A 12734-nucleotide genomic window follows, 5' to 3' on the forward strand; every position below is an offset into this window, starting at 1 on the left:
AACCAACTACACCAAACTTCCTTTATGGCTGTTTGTATACCGACTTTATCCCCTGACGCAAGCATTCTTGACTGATTTACTATCATGTATTTAAATGAAGAATTTCTGAATAACTCTCAGTACTGTTAAGTGTCTTTTTGAAATGTCTAAATTGAAAACATATGCTGTGAAAGTACACGCGTAACCCTGTCGCCTTATACGAAGAATTCTCTGTGCTGAACCAGCTTTGCCAAAGAGCAGAACTTGAATGGAAACTGAAACACAGAAACATTCAAATATCAGTGTTGCTAAGAAAACCCATTTTAGCCATCTGACAAAGTTCTCTTTTTGCTGTTTGGTTTCCATAGGAACAGTTAAAAAGACTTCAAAAAAGGTCAAAATTTCAATGTGTAAAAACCAAAAGGATTAGTCTTTTCTCAATCCAAGAGTCCTTATGCTCCAGCAGATGCCTAATATCAGCCCAAACAAAGTTCTCAGCAAAAAATGTCTGAGAAGAGAAAAGAGAAGAGAAGAGAAGAGAAATCAGCTTCTTTTGTGTCCCTTGTTATCCTCCAACTTTTATACTATCACATCACTGGTATGCCCCGTTCCAGGCTGCCAGTTTGGGAGCATCAATCCTCCTCCGGCGTGGGCTCTTGTGGCAGTGCGGCTACTTCTTCTGCTGCCACTGGCCCTGATGTTTCTGGTGTAGTTTCAGGCTCTGGTGGTGGTCGCTGGCTGAGGATGACCTGCACTACATAGTCTCTTGAGATGTTGAGTTGGTCCAAGCGCAGTCTGTCTGTCAGGGGCCGCCCTGAGAAAAACCAGCGTTGCGTTGCGGCAGGCACGCCCTCCTGACTTTGTAGACGCCGCTTCATTATGCCTACTGTGTCCGTGGAACGGACTGCCAGCCGGAGGTCGCGACCCGTGGAGAGGCGAAGCCGAAGCTGGCATTCCCCTCCCGTGCCAGGCTCACCGGCGCTGCCCAAGGACGGGTCGGTGGTTCCGGAGTCAGGATCTGAACCGTCGGGCTCATCGGAGCGTTCCTCGATCATGTTGACGGGGGGAGAGAGGCAGTAGACTGGCAGCTGGTATCGATTCCCCAATTCATCGTAGCATTCGGTTAGAGCTCCTGGAAGAACGGAGAATATAACCAATTAATTCAATATACCGGTATTAAAAAAAAAAAAAAAAAAAAAAAAAAATCTAAATATTAATTTGGTTAATAAATCAAATGAAAGCTACAGATTATGGTTTGCAGGAATTGCCACTGTCAATAAATCACATTACAATATAAACAGAAGTGTAAGAGCTCGGTAAATGATTAACTCGGAGCTTCCAATGCAGAGCCATAAAACACTAAAGTGAACAGGAGGGTCATTTCTAATTTTTCCTTTTCGTAACTCTTCATGGACTACTTGTCTAAACAAAAAAGTTCTAATATATAGATATATATACCTTGCTGTGCATGAGATGGAATACTTTCTGTTTAAAGAAATCTATTAGTCATTTGTAATAAAGTGAAAGTTAAAACATTTTTTCCCATTCAACAAAGCCAAAACCTGAACTATGCTTCATAATACCCTGGATTAATATGAAATGGAGAAATGAGAGTCATACAAATAGAAAATAAAGATTGTAGGGGGACAGACTGTGGAAGCAGGAGAAAAGGGAAAGTCTCATCTTGGACTAAAACATAACGAAACATTATGTAATTTCTGTGATTCAGACTCTGACAATAAAAGAGTTGGTGGACAGAAAGTGGGAATTATAGCATACTGAAGAGGTTGTGTCCACGAGTAAAAATGTAAGCCATTCTGTTCACGAGGGGGATTCCTGACAGATACATACCCTGCAAAATAATTCAAAGTGACTACTTTTCATACCAAAAAACTAAAAGGTCATATTTATTGTGGATTAACAAAAACAGAAGATTAAGTTGATGATGACATCCAAAAAGATGAAAAACTCTCCCCACAAAAGTGAGAAGACCGCCTGACCACAGTTTCTTCTAAATGACATTTAAAAAAAAAAAAAAGGTCACCTTGCTGCTGTTGCGCTGTTTTATGACTTAAACCGAAGCACGATGCACCCGAGAGTAGCAGTGAGTTTTCCTGTAACCAAAACCGAGATGAGTTAGCAGAAGCCCAGAAAAGTTCTCGCTACTCTCTAGATGATGACAACTTTGGCCTCGGTGAGGACATGAAAGTAACTCTTGCCTTCAAGAAAAGTGCAGAGTTCATGTAATTGTGAAGGAATAAGGTGGCAAAAAGGCTGGTTTCTGGCACGTGTAGCCCACTGCGTAGCAGCAATCACCAAAAACCACCACAAAACGAAAGTGCAGCAATTATTTCAACCACAACCACACTATTATATATTGTGCAGGAGTCTACATAAATAATTGGTGAGCATGTTTAAATATTTTATAGCTCTCTGCTTTTATCAGGTACATAAAATAAATATAAATTTGAGCAAATAAATCTACAGTTGAGCTGTCCTACCTCCGATATTTCAGCACACCAACTAAACAGTTGTTTATTTAGGCTCCTTCTATGTGGGACAACAGAGAGCGCACAATATGAAGAAGTAGTGATAGCCAGCATCACAAAAGGCTAAGATAAATATTAGTTTTAACATGGCTCAATGAAAATGTATAAACAGGATCTGGAAAGGATCTTCCTTTGATTTTTTTCCCTTCAACAGCTATTTATTTTTCAGCTGCAGAACACCAATGTATTCCAGATGGTACTGATGCTTTTGGTTGTGGCATTTCATCAAAACAAAAACAAATTCCACCCACAAGGTGGAATTAGCCTTGTACCAAATTTTAAAGAATGAATCTTATGACAAAAGCAAAGAAACATGTTGTTGAAGTGCTTGCTGTGCTGCATATCCCCCCCAACACGTTTTGAATTTTAAAGGATGAAAATATAAGTGATGTGAATCCGTAAATCCTTCCATCCTTACAAGGATATTCAAAACTGCGTGGGAATTTGCCCAACCAGCCTACATGCATTTTATGGACTTGGAAAAATCAAATGACCGCATCCCTCGGGATGTCGTTTGAGGGGTGCTTTGGGAGTATGCGGTATTAGCCCATTATTATGGGCTATTTGGCCTGCCAAGTGTGGTAAGAGCTTGGTTTGTGTTACCCACGGTAAATCAGACTGGATCCTGAGCTGGAATCTACCAAGGTTGCCCTTTGTTAAAGAGTCTATTCATAACTTTGATGGACAAAATTTCTAGGCACAGCCAAGGGGTGAAGGGTTTTGAGATTAGTGGTATCAGGATCTGCTGTTGTAGATTATGTGGCAATGTTGGCTTAATTGAATGATGACCTCCAACTTTCACTCTTGTAAGAAGTGTGTGAAGTGGACAGGATGAGAATCTACATGGCTGGACTCAGCTGGAAGACCTGGGTATCACAGAGTGAGCGGAAAGTAGACTGGGAGACTAACAGATGGATTCAGGTGGTACTGGTAGTGATGCAGATAGAATAGAATGCCTTTATTGTCACTAGAGCTGCACAATGAGATACAGAATGCTGTACTGGCCTGCCGTAGTGACAATACCTTCACCTATGGTCACAAGCTGTGCCCAAAAGAATAAGATTGTGTGAGGAATTAGGTTCCTCCGAATTGTGGCTTGTCTCCCTATGGATGAGGAGCTTGGCCATTCAGGAGGAGATAAGAGTAAAGCCGCTACTCCTCCACAACAGGAGCTGGATGAGGTTGTTTGGGAATCTGACAAGGTTGTCTCATGGACGCCTCCTAGGTGAGGTGTTTTTACTCCTGGTGGAGACCCAGGAAAGATGTTGGAGAGATGTAGTTTCTGGGATGGCTTTGTAACAACTCAGTGTCTCCATAAGTGCTTAAAGAGTTGGCCTCATGCCCCTGATACCTCAAGACAGATGAGCAGCACAAAATGGATGGATGAATGGCTAATGACAGCAAATGGCTCCAGAAAAGATGCTCTATAATTTCCTTATGTTTTCTAAAGACAAAGACTTGAATCTCATTTCAGTGTTCACAGAGCAACTTTCAATGACCACAAAATCTGTTTTCAACCTTTTTTTTTTTTTTTAAAAAAAGCAAACAAAAAACAACAACAACCAAAACAAAAAACTTAAACTCTTTAAAAAAACAAACAAAAAAAAAAAAAAAAAAAACAGTGAAAGGGGAACCCATCAGATGATGCATCTCTAATACAATAAAAGTCTCCATTATGAATTAAGTGGGGATTTGGAGAAACTAATCCATTTCCTGAATGGCACCAACAAAGTCTCAGCTAGTAATGGTAATGCAATTTTAAAGGATTTTTGAGGATCGCTGTTTGGTCCCATAGTGAGCAAACATTTTCTTTTTACCATGCTGGTGCAGACTAAATGTAAACAGCTACTGAAAAGACAGGAATAAAGCGAATCCTACAGATTACAGCGATTGTTTTATTCTGGTGTCACAAAAATACCCTGGCTTTTCTTTAGCAACATCAACACGTGTGTGTAAAACTAATGATGGCTTCGTCAGCCTCAGTTGTACTCTGGATTTCTTAATATTTAACTTGCTAAGAGTGATAACTAGGATGTTGGACATAATAAAATTGCTTTAAATTTGTGAATGTGTTGTTTCTTTCTCATGCGTTTCCTTTGCTACAGACCTAGAATGGTGGCCTGATGTTCAAGATAAGCCTTTTCACATCAAACAAAACGCAACTTCAATTTGTTTCTTAAAACCTATTAAACAGACTTCACAGCCAACCACACATAGCCAAAAGATTTAAGCAAACTTGCCTTTATTCTGCTGCACAGAACACAGTCATTTCCCTTGTGGGACCAGTTAAGAATCCATCCATCTTTCCCTCTATCCCAATTGTACAACATGTGATGTATTAAATGTGATGAAAACATTTAGGAATGTCAGTTCTGATTCCTGTATGCTGCTCAGTTTAAGTGTAAAGCAGTACTGGAAGACCAAAAGTGTCCTGGTGAACAAGGGCAGAATGGTGAAAGAAATTTGAAATCAATGCTTTGCATGACTGACTGAGAAAATGTAAATGTGTGAGTGGTGAAAATATTTAAGTGTTGTGTCTACTCTCTGCACTGCACTGCTGGTAGAGTGAAACAATGATGTCAGGTCTAGAGAATCCACAGCTGCAGCCCAGCAGGACCTGATCTGACCTAGCCAAACTACTGAGAGGAATCAAGTAGACATTGTAAGGCACTGACATGAGGTTCTTAATGGTACTTAAAATATACATATACAGGTTTTGCAGTCAGGTGACCACTAACCATCATCAACTTAATAAGGCCCCAGTTACCTAAGGCCGAGAGGTAGGTCAGTGACCACTTAGCAACCACTGGTCGCTAGGGGAAAAATTCGAAAAATGTCCCAGACCAGCTGGCAAAAACCTCATTGCGACTGCTTCGGTCCCTTCCTGTGGTCTCCAAACAGTAGTGAAACTGTGAGAAGAAACCAGAAATGGGACAGCATCCGTCTTCAAAGTAAAAGCTCTGCCTCTTCGCTGCAGCAAACCATCGTTTCCAGTCAGTGTTTCACTACTGCTTGACTGTGTTTGCAGCCAAATTGGTGTTTTCCACAGAAAATACAGGTAACTGTTCCAATCTGCTGGTGACCAAAGCAATCACCAGAATGTTTTTGGTGCAACACCCTCTTTGGAACCAATTTCACCAAGCAACTGGCAGAATGGGCTATAATGCATCATGGATTGGCCTCACCAGAGACCCAGAACTCTGAACATTATTAACATTGTGGGATCACGTTGACATACAACAGACCAAGGGGGAGCAAACATCTAAAGAAGGGCTTTTAATGTCCTCCAAGAAACTATTCCTGAAAACTACTTAAAGAAATTACAAGAAAGCTTGCTTATTAAAGTTCAGGCTATGCTTAAAAATAATATTCCCTTCCAAGCTTGGTAGAATTATACAAACTCTGTTTTTGCCTTGTGCCCTGTATTTCTCTGTATGTTTGCATGTTTCAACAACTCTGCATCTATTTCCCATTTTTCAAGTAAAATATAAAGAAATGAGGGATTCTGCACAGAACTGTATTATTTTTGTGAAGTTTGAAGAATTGGGAACAATAAAGAACGATACATCCACGCGTAGAAAGCCTACTGCAGCAGCTTATTATAACAGCTTGGATTTGGGCTTCCTGAATTTGAGCCACATATATTTTGTAGATTTGTTCTAAGAGAATGCTCTTGTGTTTTGAACTCTTTGGCATACTTAGGTGACTTATTACTTCCTCCTTTCAGCAGAGCAAGAACATGCCCCTTATTTATTATTTATGGGTTACTTCTGCAGCACTTCCTCGCAGCTAAAGCCTAAACTCTAAAATGTGGTCACTGAAAATCACTAAGAGGTTCTTTTATAGCAGGCTGAATTATATTGATGCTTTATAATCGCTCTATTTACTTCCATGTTCACTAAAATGTCAATTGTAGTCTGTGACTTTAACAAGGACAGCAAAGAAGGCACTTACATAAACAAAATGCTTCAGTAATATGTGGCAAAGTTTGCTTCCTGTTTATGAAACTTATCAGAGGGCAATCTAAAGACACTTCCTGGGGAAGCAGCCTCCCTTTGCTTCTCTGTTCTATGTAAATTTAACCTCTTTACATTGAAGAGCTACTATTTAGTAGCTGCGTGTGGTACTGAATGCTGACAGGTGGCATGAAGTAAAAGCTCTGTATCGTGAGTATTCGAAGGGGAGATTTTGACTTTGACATTTCAGTGTCCCATTACAGCTATTTTTCAGAAAATAAAGCAAAATCTATGACTTGTCAACTAGACCCATCACTGTGGAAATGTGTGTTACCATGTGGCAGTGTGATGCTGGCTCCGTCAAGGATTGCCTGAGCCAGCAGGTGGTCATTGCTCTCAAAGGCGCTGGCCGCAGCCCGCAGCGCATCCCAGATCTCCTTCCGGCCTTCGAAAGCTGGCGCCGTATCCCAGAACTCATCTCTTTTGCTGCGCAGCTGGCCTTCAGTCATCGGGTAGTCACTTTTCCATTTAGGCCGCTCTCTCTTCAGGGGCTGGTTACGCCCTAGAGCCACTGGGAGCGGCAAAGAGAGGGAGAGGAAAGGGGGGATTTAGAGAGAAAATGCAACTAATAAAAACAGGAAGACTGACGCAGACTGAAAATTGAAGAACCAAACAGAAATATTGAAAAAGACTCTCATAAAAGTGAGGGAGGGAAAGAGGAATCAAAGGTGTGAACCAAAATGGGAATAAACGGAGGAAGCAACAAAGAGAAGAAGGAGTAAAGGGGAAATACCAAGAAAAGGAAAGAAGACAAACAAAAGCAATTTGGATGTAGGGAAGAGAAAGTAGACAGATGTGGGATCCAAGATGAGAAAAGATGGGAAATCCACAGAAGATAAAAATGAGAAGTAGAGATTATGAGTAAGGAGGAAGCAGGCATAACAAAAGTTAGGATTCACTGGAAACAAAACAAGACTTTCAGCTTTGCTCATAAACACAAGCATGATTCAATTGTCAATTAAAAATGGGCCTACACTATAATATAAGGTCTAAATGAAGCATTTAGACAAAGTGAAGCTAAAAATGTATTGGTACTAAACCCAATTAAATGGTTACGGTTCTAGCATCTAACAGCCCTCCGGCTGCAGCGTGAAGGCAGGTGAGTAACACCATCTGGATCACCGCCGAAGGGGCCGACACACAGGACAGCGTGTATGTTTGAATACACAACACAGACAGGGAGGTGCGAGCAAGCTGATGGATCAAGGTGTTGAGTTACACCTGCTGGTATACACGAACCCTGATGATCATGTGGCAAAGTCGAATAACACCAACCTTCAACTGACTTTAGTAAGACAAGCCTCTAGCCGTGCTACTTTTAATACTTGCTTGAACTTGCTGAAAAGACTTCCCGTTTGAAATAAGCTCATTAGACAGGTTACAGTACACAGCGTTTAGTAGGTTGAGGGGGACCTAGTTGGACAGGTTTAGCCTTTGATATTTCAGGGAGGAGGAAAACAATGCAGCAGCTGTACAGTAAACAGATAGCAACACAGATAAACATACATTAAAGTTCCTCTCCTGGTGCTGACCTTCAACTCTTCTCAAATACTGTAAACCACTTCCCAGTGCCAATGAAATTCATACATAGGTGCTCAATGTGAAAATTATTCTGAAGAATAGTGAACTGCACAAGGTTTAGTACATGTTGATGTATCATAGTTGAAATATATTTTATGGATTGAGTTCAACAGCGTTAGAAACTGTGCTTCAAATTAACTTTTTGACTCACCAGGCAAGAAAACTGGAATACACTAAAAACAAAACAAACAATATCCACCAGCAAAGTGACAAAGATTTATGCTGAATAAAGAAGAGCCCAGAGCAAAACTGAAGCCAAATTCTTGTGAATCGTTAAACGATTAATTAACTTACTAATCAAACATAAAAGTAAAAATCCTGGATGCTTAACCATTTAATCAACTTAACCCTCTTAAACTGTAGGCTCTTTATCTCAATTATCCACTTCTTCACACAGCCCATAAAGTCCTAATCATCTGCTCATTGACTAGTGTTAATGATTGCTTACATGGTAGAGGACAGAAGAAAAATGTCAGGGAGGGAGTCAATAGCTCAGACAGCAGCTGTGCGACGCTTGCTTTATAGTACTACGTTTGTGCCTGTTTACCTACACAGAGCAAAGGGGTACACAACCAAAGCAAAAGTACTCCCCTTCAGTCTTCCAATGACCCAACAGCACGTAGACTGGTGTCTAAGATGCTATGTATAGATTAGTTGAAAAGTGAACACTTATTGTTATTTTTAACATTTAATTTTGCTTCAGGCCTTTGTTGATCTGTATTGAGAACAGCACAAAAAAGGGCTGTTTGTGACACTGGCCCCTGACGACAGTACACAGCTACAACATGTAAGTGACGGTCTGAAAAGGTGTCTGTAGGCTCTGCGTAACGCGTGATTTTGACTTCTGTGGGAATTCTACGTATTAACTGGAAACTCCTCGTAACCCTGCGTTTCAACCTTCCACGCCATTCAAGTTGCTGTGGGCTGCGTTGGGTTATGTAGAAGGTTATGGTGTATGGTTAAAAGGACTTTCCAGTTATGTCGTAAGTTACCACATAGATTTCCCACAGAAGTCTAAATCACGCATTGGTTTGAGCCATGAGCGTGTGCTTATCAAACTCAGAACCAGAACACATGTAAGTGAGTAGGGAAAAAAGCAACCCACAATTATTTTGGTAGCACAGTGGTACAGCAGTTAACGCTGAAGTGCTCTGGGTTAACTTGTGACTCTTAATTGCACATAGGCATCAATGTGAGCAGGAATGGCTGGCTGTCAACTGTGATAGTCCTGGAATAGACTGGGAACTTGACCACTGGGTACGATTGATCCACCTCTCCCGTGACCCTGAGCTCGATACTCGTTTACATTTATTTGGCAAACTGAAACTAACTACATTAGAAGGTTGTTCATTTTGGACCCTGATTAGAAAAGTTATGGTAAAGGGGTAGCATGAGCCTTTAGTGTGACAATGTCAAATGCTTATACTTGATTGCAAATATGGACAGATGGAGATCCGACGGCCTGACAGTCATTCCTTCTTTTGTTAAAAGTGGCTTAAGACTCGCTTAAGTACTATATATTACAATAGTCAGGATTCTTCTTTGGCTCTAGCTCCAGTTTCTTAGAGGGGCACCAGACCCAACACAGGTACAAAGCAGTTCCAAGGCGGAAATGCTCAACTACGAAGTTGAATTGCTTTTTTTGTTCCTGATTTATCTTTAGAGGAAAATATAACTGTGCCAGTTTTCATTGGACAGGCTCTTTAAACAATTTTATGTGATTATACAAAACATTAGCAAAAGTACCAAACAATCAGTAACATCAGGAACATAAAAGCATTTTAGTGCGTCATTTAGCTGTAATCATTTTCTAGCAGTGCATGCCTGAATTCCTGCGGATATGCTCTCATGTTATGAAATTGTCTGCATGACTCTGTCCATAAGTCTTCATTAGCCTGCTTTCCACATCGTCTGTCAGCCAATAATTCACGTATATCTTTAAACAGTAACCTACTTGGGTGTCATTCAGGAAGGATTTATGTAGGCCGGTATGTACAACAATTTAACATAGAAATTTCTGCAGTGTAAACCTGCCTACGAGATCTGATTTAGTGACACATAAATGTGCCTATGTTGAACTGAACTGCGTTGTTCCTGCTTGCTTGTCTGCATCCGTTTAACGCTGCATCGTCTCTTGATCCTCCACATTTTACAGATACCGCTGCTGTTCATACCCAATATCTAGTCAGGGAGGAAGCCTGAAAACTGGCAAAGACAGAAGCAGAGGCAACGAGGGAATGAATAAAGGAAACCAAGTTTTATCTCAGCATCTCTAAGTCTCCACCCCCCACCCACATGACCAACTGTATTTACCGCTCTGTAATTAAAATAACTCACTGGCTATGAGCAGAACTCATTTTCAGATCAGACAAACCAGGAAACAACACTAAGGAAGTTGTGTACAACACCTCAAACTACAAGAAGAGGCTCTCCCCCCCCCTCTTTTTTTTTTTAAAGATTCACACCATTTAAACGCAACAATTCCCCTTAAACCCCACCCAGAGCTTTTATAGTTGACAAAGCACCCTTCTTTCACTGTGCACCCTATCCATATCACCAACGTAAACTATCTAATAAAGGGAATATGTACTACAGCATGCATTCATAGACAGTGTCGCACTCAATTTCTCACTGCTCGAGCTGTCATCCCTACTATGCTTTGGGACTGCATGCAACTCCATTTATTGCTCAGTAAATAAAACTAACCTTTACCTTGCAGTTTTGTGCGATATATCACTTTTTGCTCACACTTTAAGTTTCGCTTTTAGTCATAAAGCTACAGTTTTGACACCTCCTCCACTCTTCCGACCACTTTTCAGGACACAGCATGACCCGACACCTCGCTCACAACGAAAACAATCAATAATAATAATAATGATAAATATAAGAAAAGATCAGCAGCTGCCATATGTGCACCCCTACTCGAGCTGTCAGTAACTTCAAGTTGTGCAGAGAATCTGGGCATAATTCAAATCTGAAATCACACTGAATCACGCCTGAGCGCTCCCCTTGCATGCCATTGCTGCCTGTGACCCATATTTGTTATGCAGAAAGCTAGCAAGCTAACTAGCTACGTTTTAGCCGGCTAGCTTAGTCAACACCAAAGAACAAAGGGAGGCAGACTGGCACAGTCAATGTTTCCCACTTTGTAAAGTAGAGAGCAGACGAGGCGTCGTTTGCCGTTTTAAGGCCAGGTGCATGGAGGGAGACACCCGGCAGGACTGCTGTCTGTCTTCGGCTCTGTCTGGCTCGGATATTAAAAGGAAGGGAAGAAGACCTCCAGTCAGGACAACATGCAGGGAGCCTGGAGGAAGCCCTTCGTAAAAAAAAAAGGAAAAAAGAAATGCAAGCTTGTGGCCAATAAAAGACGTCGACAAGCCCCGCAAGTTACCTCCAGTGCCGTCCGAGTTCTCGTTTAAGCTGCCCGAAGAGTCGTGGTGGCTCCCGACACAGCCACCCATGGATGTTTCAGCAGAGCAGCCCGGGCTAGGTAGCTCACCCCCCGGCCCACAGCTACAGCTACATCCACTACCCCTGTCTCGTTTTTCTCTCTCTCTTCCCCCCTCCCCTCCCTTCCTCCCTCCTGTCCTCTCCTTCCTCCTCGTTTCCTCCCGTCTTTCCCTTTCTCCTTGCGTCCTCCTTCCCTCCTTCTCTCAGCATAGACTGAGCTCAGCAGGCATGATCTTCTTCGTGTTTTTCGGCGGCGCAAGAAGGTCTGAGAGAGGTTCACGTCGTAGCAAGGTGACCGAGGTAGGAATGAAGGAGAGAAAGAGAGGGGCCGAAGGAGGAAGAGATATAGACAAAGGACAGAGAACAAAGGAGAAGTGCACCGTGCAAAACAAAAGAAAACAAAAGATAATCTTTAGGGTATGAAATGTTTGCTTTGGACTTTGGACTCTAGTGATGTTAATGCATTTTGACACATCTCATATCATGTTTTATGAGAAGCTGTTTGCTGCACATCAGCAGTCACATCAAAATGTTCACCCTCTATTATTATTATTTATTATGTTCTCATTCATTCAGCTGTGCTGCCTATTATATTCTAATTTCCACTCTATTTAATTTTATTATTCAATATATTTTTTTTTTGTTTTAATGCACAAAATATTGTTGATTTTGTGTTGCACGTTTTTTTTTTTTTTTACTCTACTCTGCTCTTCTTCCTGCATGGGAGGCTTTCATTAGTGAAACTAGTTTGGTGTTTTAGACACACATTTTAGATTTCTTAAGTTGTACACAAACTGGATTTTACCCTACAGAGCATAATGAAAGCAGTTGCAGTTGCAGTCAGAAGTTTGTATACACTCATCATGGTTATGATTTCTTTGATCAATTCTTTTTCCAAATAGGAAAGTGGTACAGAAGTACTACAGGAGTAAAGGTGAGGCTTTCAAACCTAACAACACTCTACCAGGCGTCAAGCCTGGTGGTGGTAGCATTATGCTATGTGGCTGTTTTGCTGTCAGTGGTACTGGTACATTGCATAAAGTGGATGGAATAATGAAAAAGGATGACCACTTCCAAATTCGTCCACTTCGCCTCACATCAGCAGCTAGAAGGGTGAAACTTGGTTGTTCCAACGGGACAGTGAGCCCAAACACACCAA

At 41.3% G+C, this 12734-nt stretch overlaps 1 protein-coding gene across 1 annotated transcript; it reads right to left on the reverse strand.

The window, feature by feature from the left end:
* Positions 1 to 150: 150 nt before the first annotated feature.
* On the reverse strand, positions 151 to 11687 carry ubtd2 (ubiquitin domain containing 2). Its single transcript, XM_085470606.1, has 3 exons — positions 11517 to 11687; positions 6819 to 7055; positions 151 to 1111 (listed from the first exon to the last, which is right to left on the reverse strand). The coding sequence occupies exons 1-3, from the start codon at positions 11584 to 11586 to the stop codon at positions 612 to 614; spliced, it is 807 nt and encodes a 268-aa protein (XP_085326732.1). The 5' UTR covers positions 11587 to 11687; the 3' UTR covers positions 151 to 611.
* Positions 11688 to 12734: the final 1047 nt, after the last annotated feature.

This window comes from Copadichromis virginalis, linkage group LG10, assembly GCF_057382275.1.
Source record: "Copadichromis virginalis isolate Kocher_CV1m ecotype Utaka linkage group LG10, C_Virginalis_male_GT1.1, whole genome shotgun sequence".
Taxonomy (NCBI): Eukaryota; Metazoa; Chordata; class Actinopteri; order Cichliformes; family Cichlidae; genus Copadichromis; species Copadichromis virginalis.

Bases quoted from the DNA above. Each gene is read 5' to 3' on its own strand.
- ubtd2 (XM_085470606.1), bottom strand. From the start codon at position 11,586: ATGGGTGGCTGTGTCGGGAGCCACCACGACTCTTCGGGCAGCTTAAAC. The intron at 7,056-11,516 runs GTAACTTGCGGG...TGCCGCTCCCAG, and splicing joins GAACTCGGACGGCACTGGAG to TGGCTCTAGGGCGTAACCAG. The intron at 1,112-6,818 runs GTAACACACATT...CCGTTCTTCCAG, and splicing joins CAGCATCACACTGCCACATG to GAGCTCTAACCGAATGCTAC.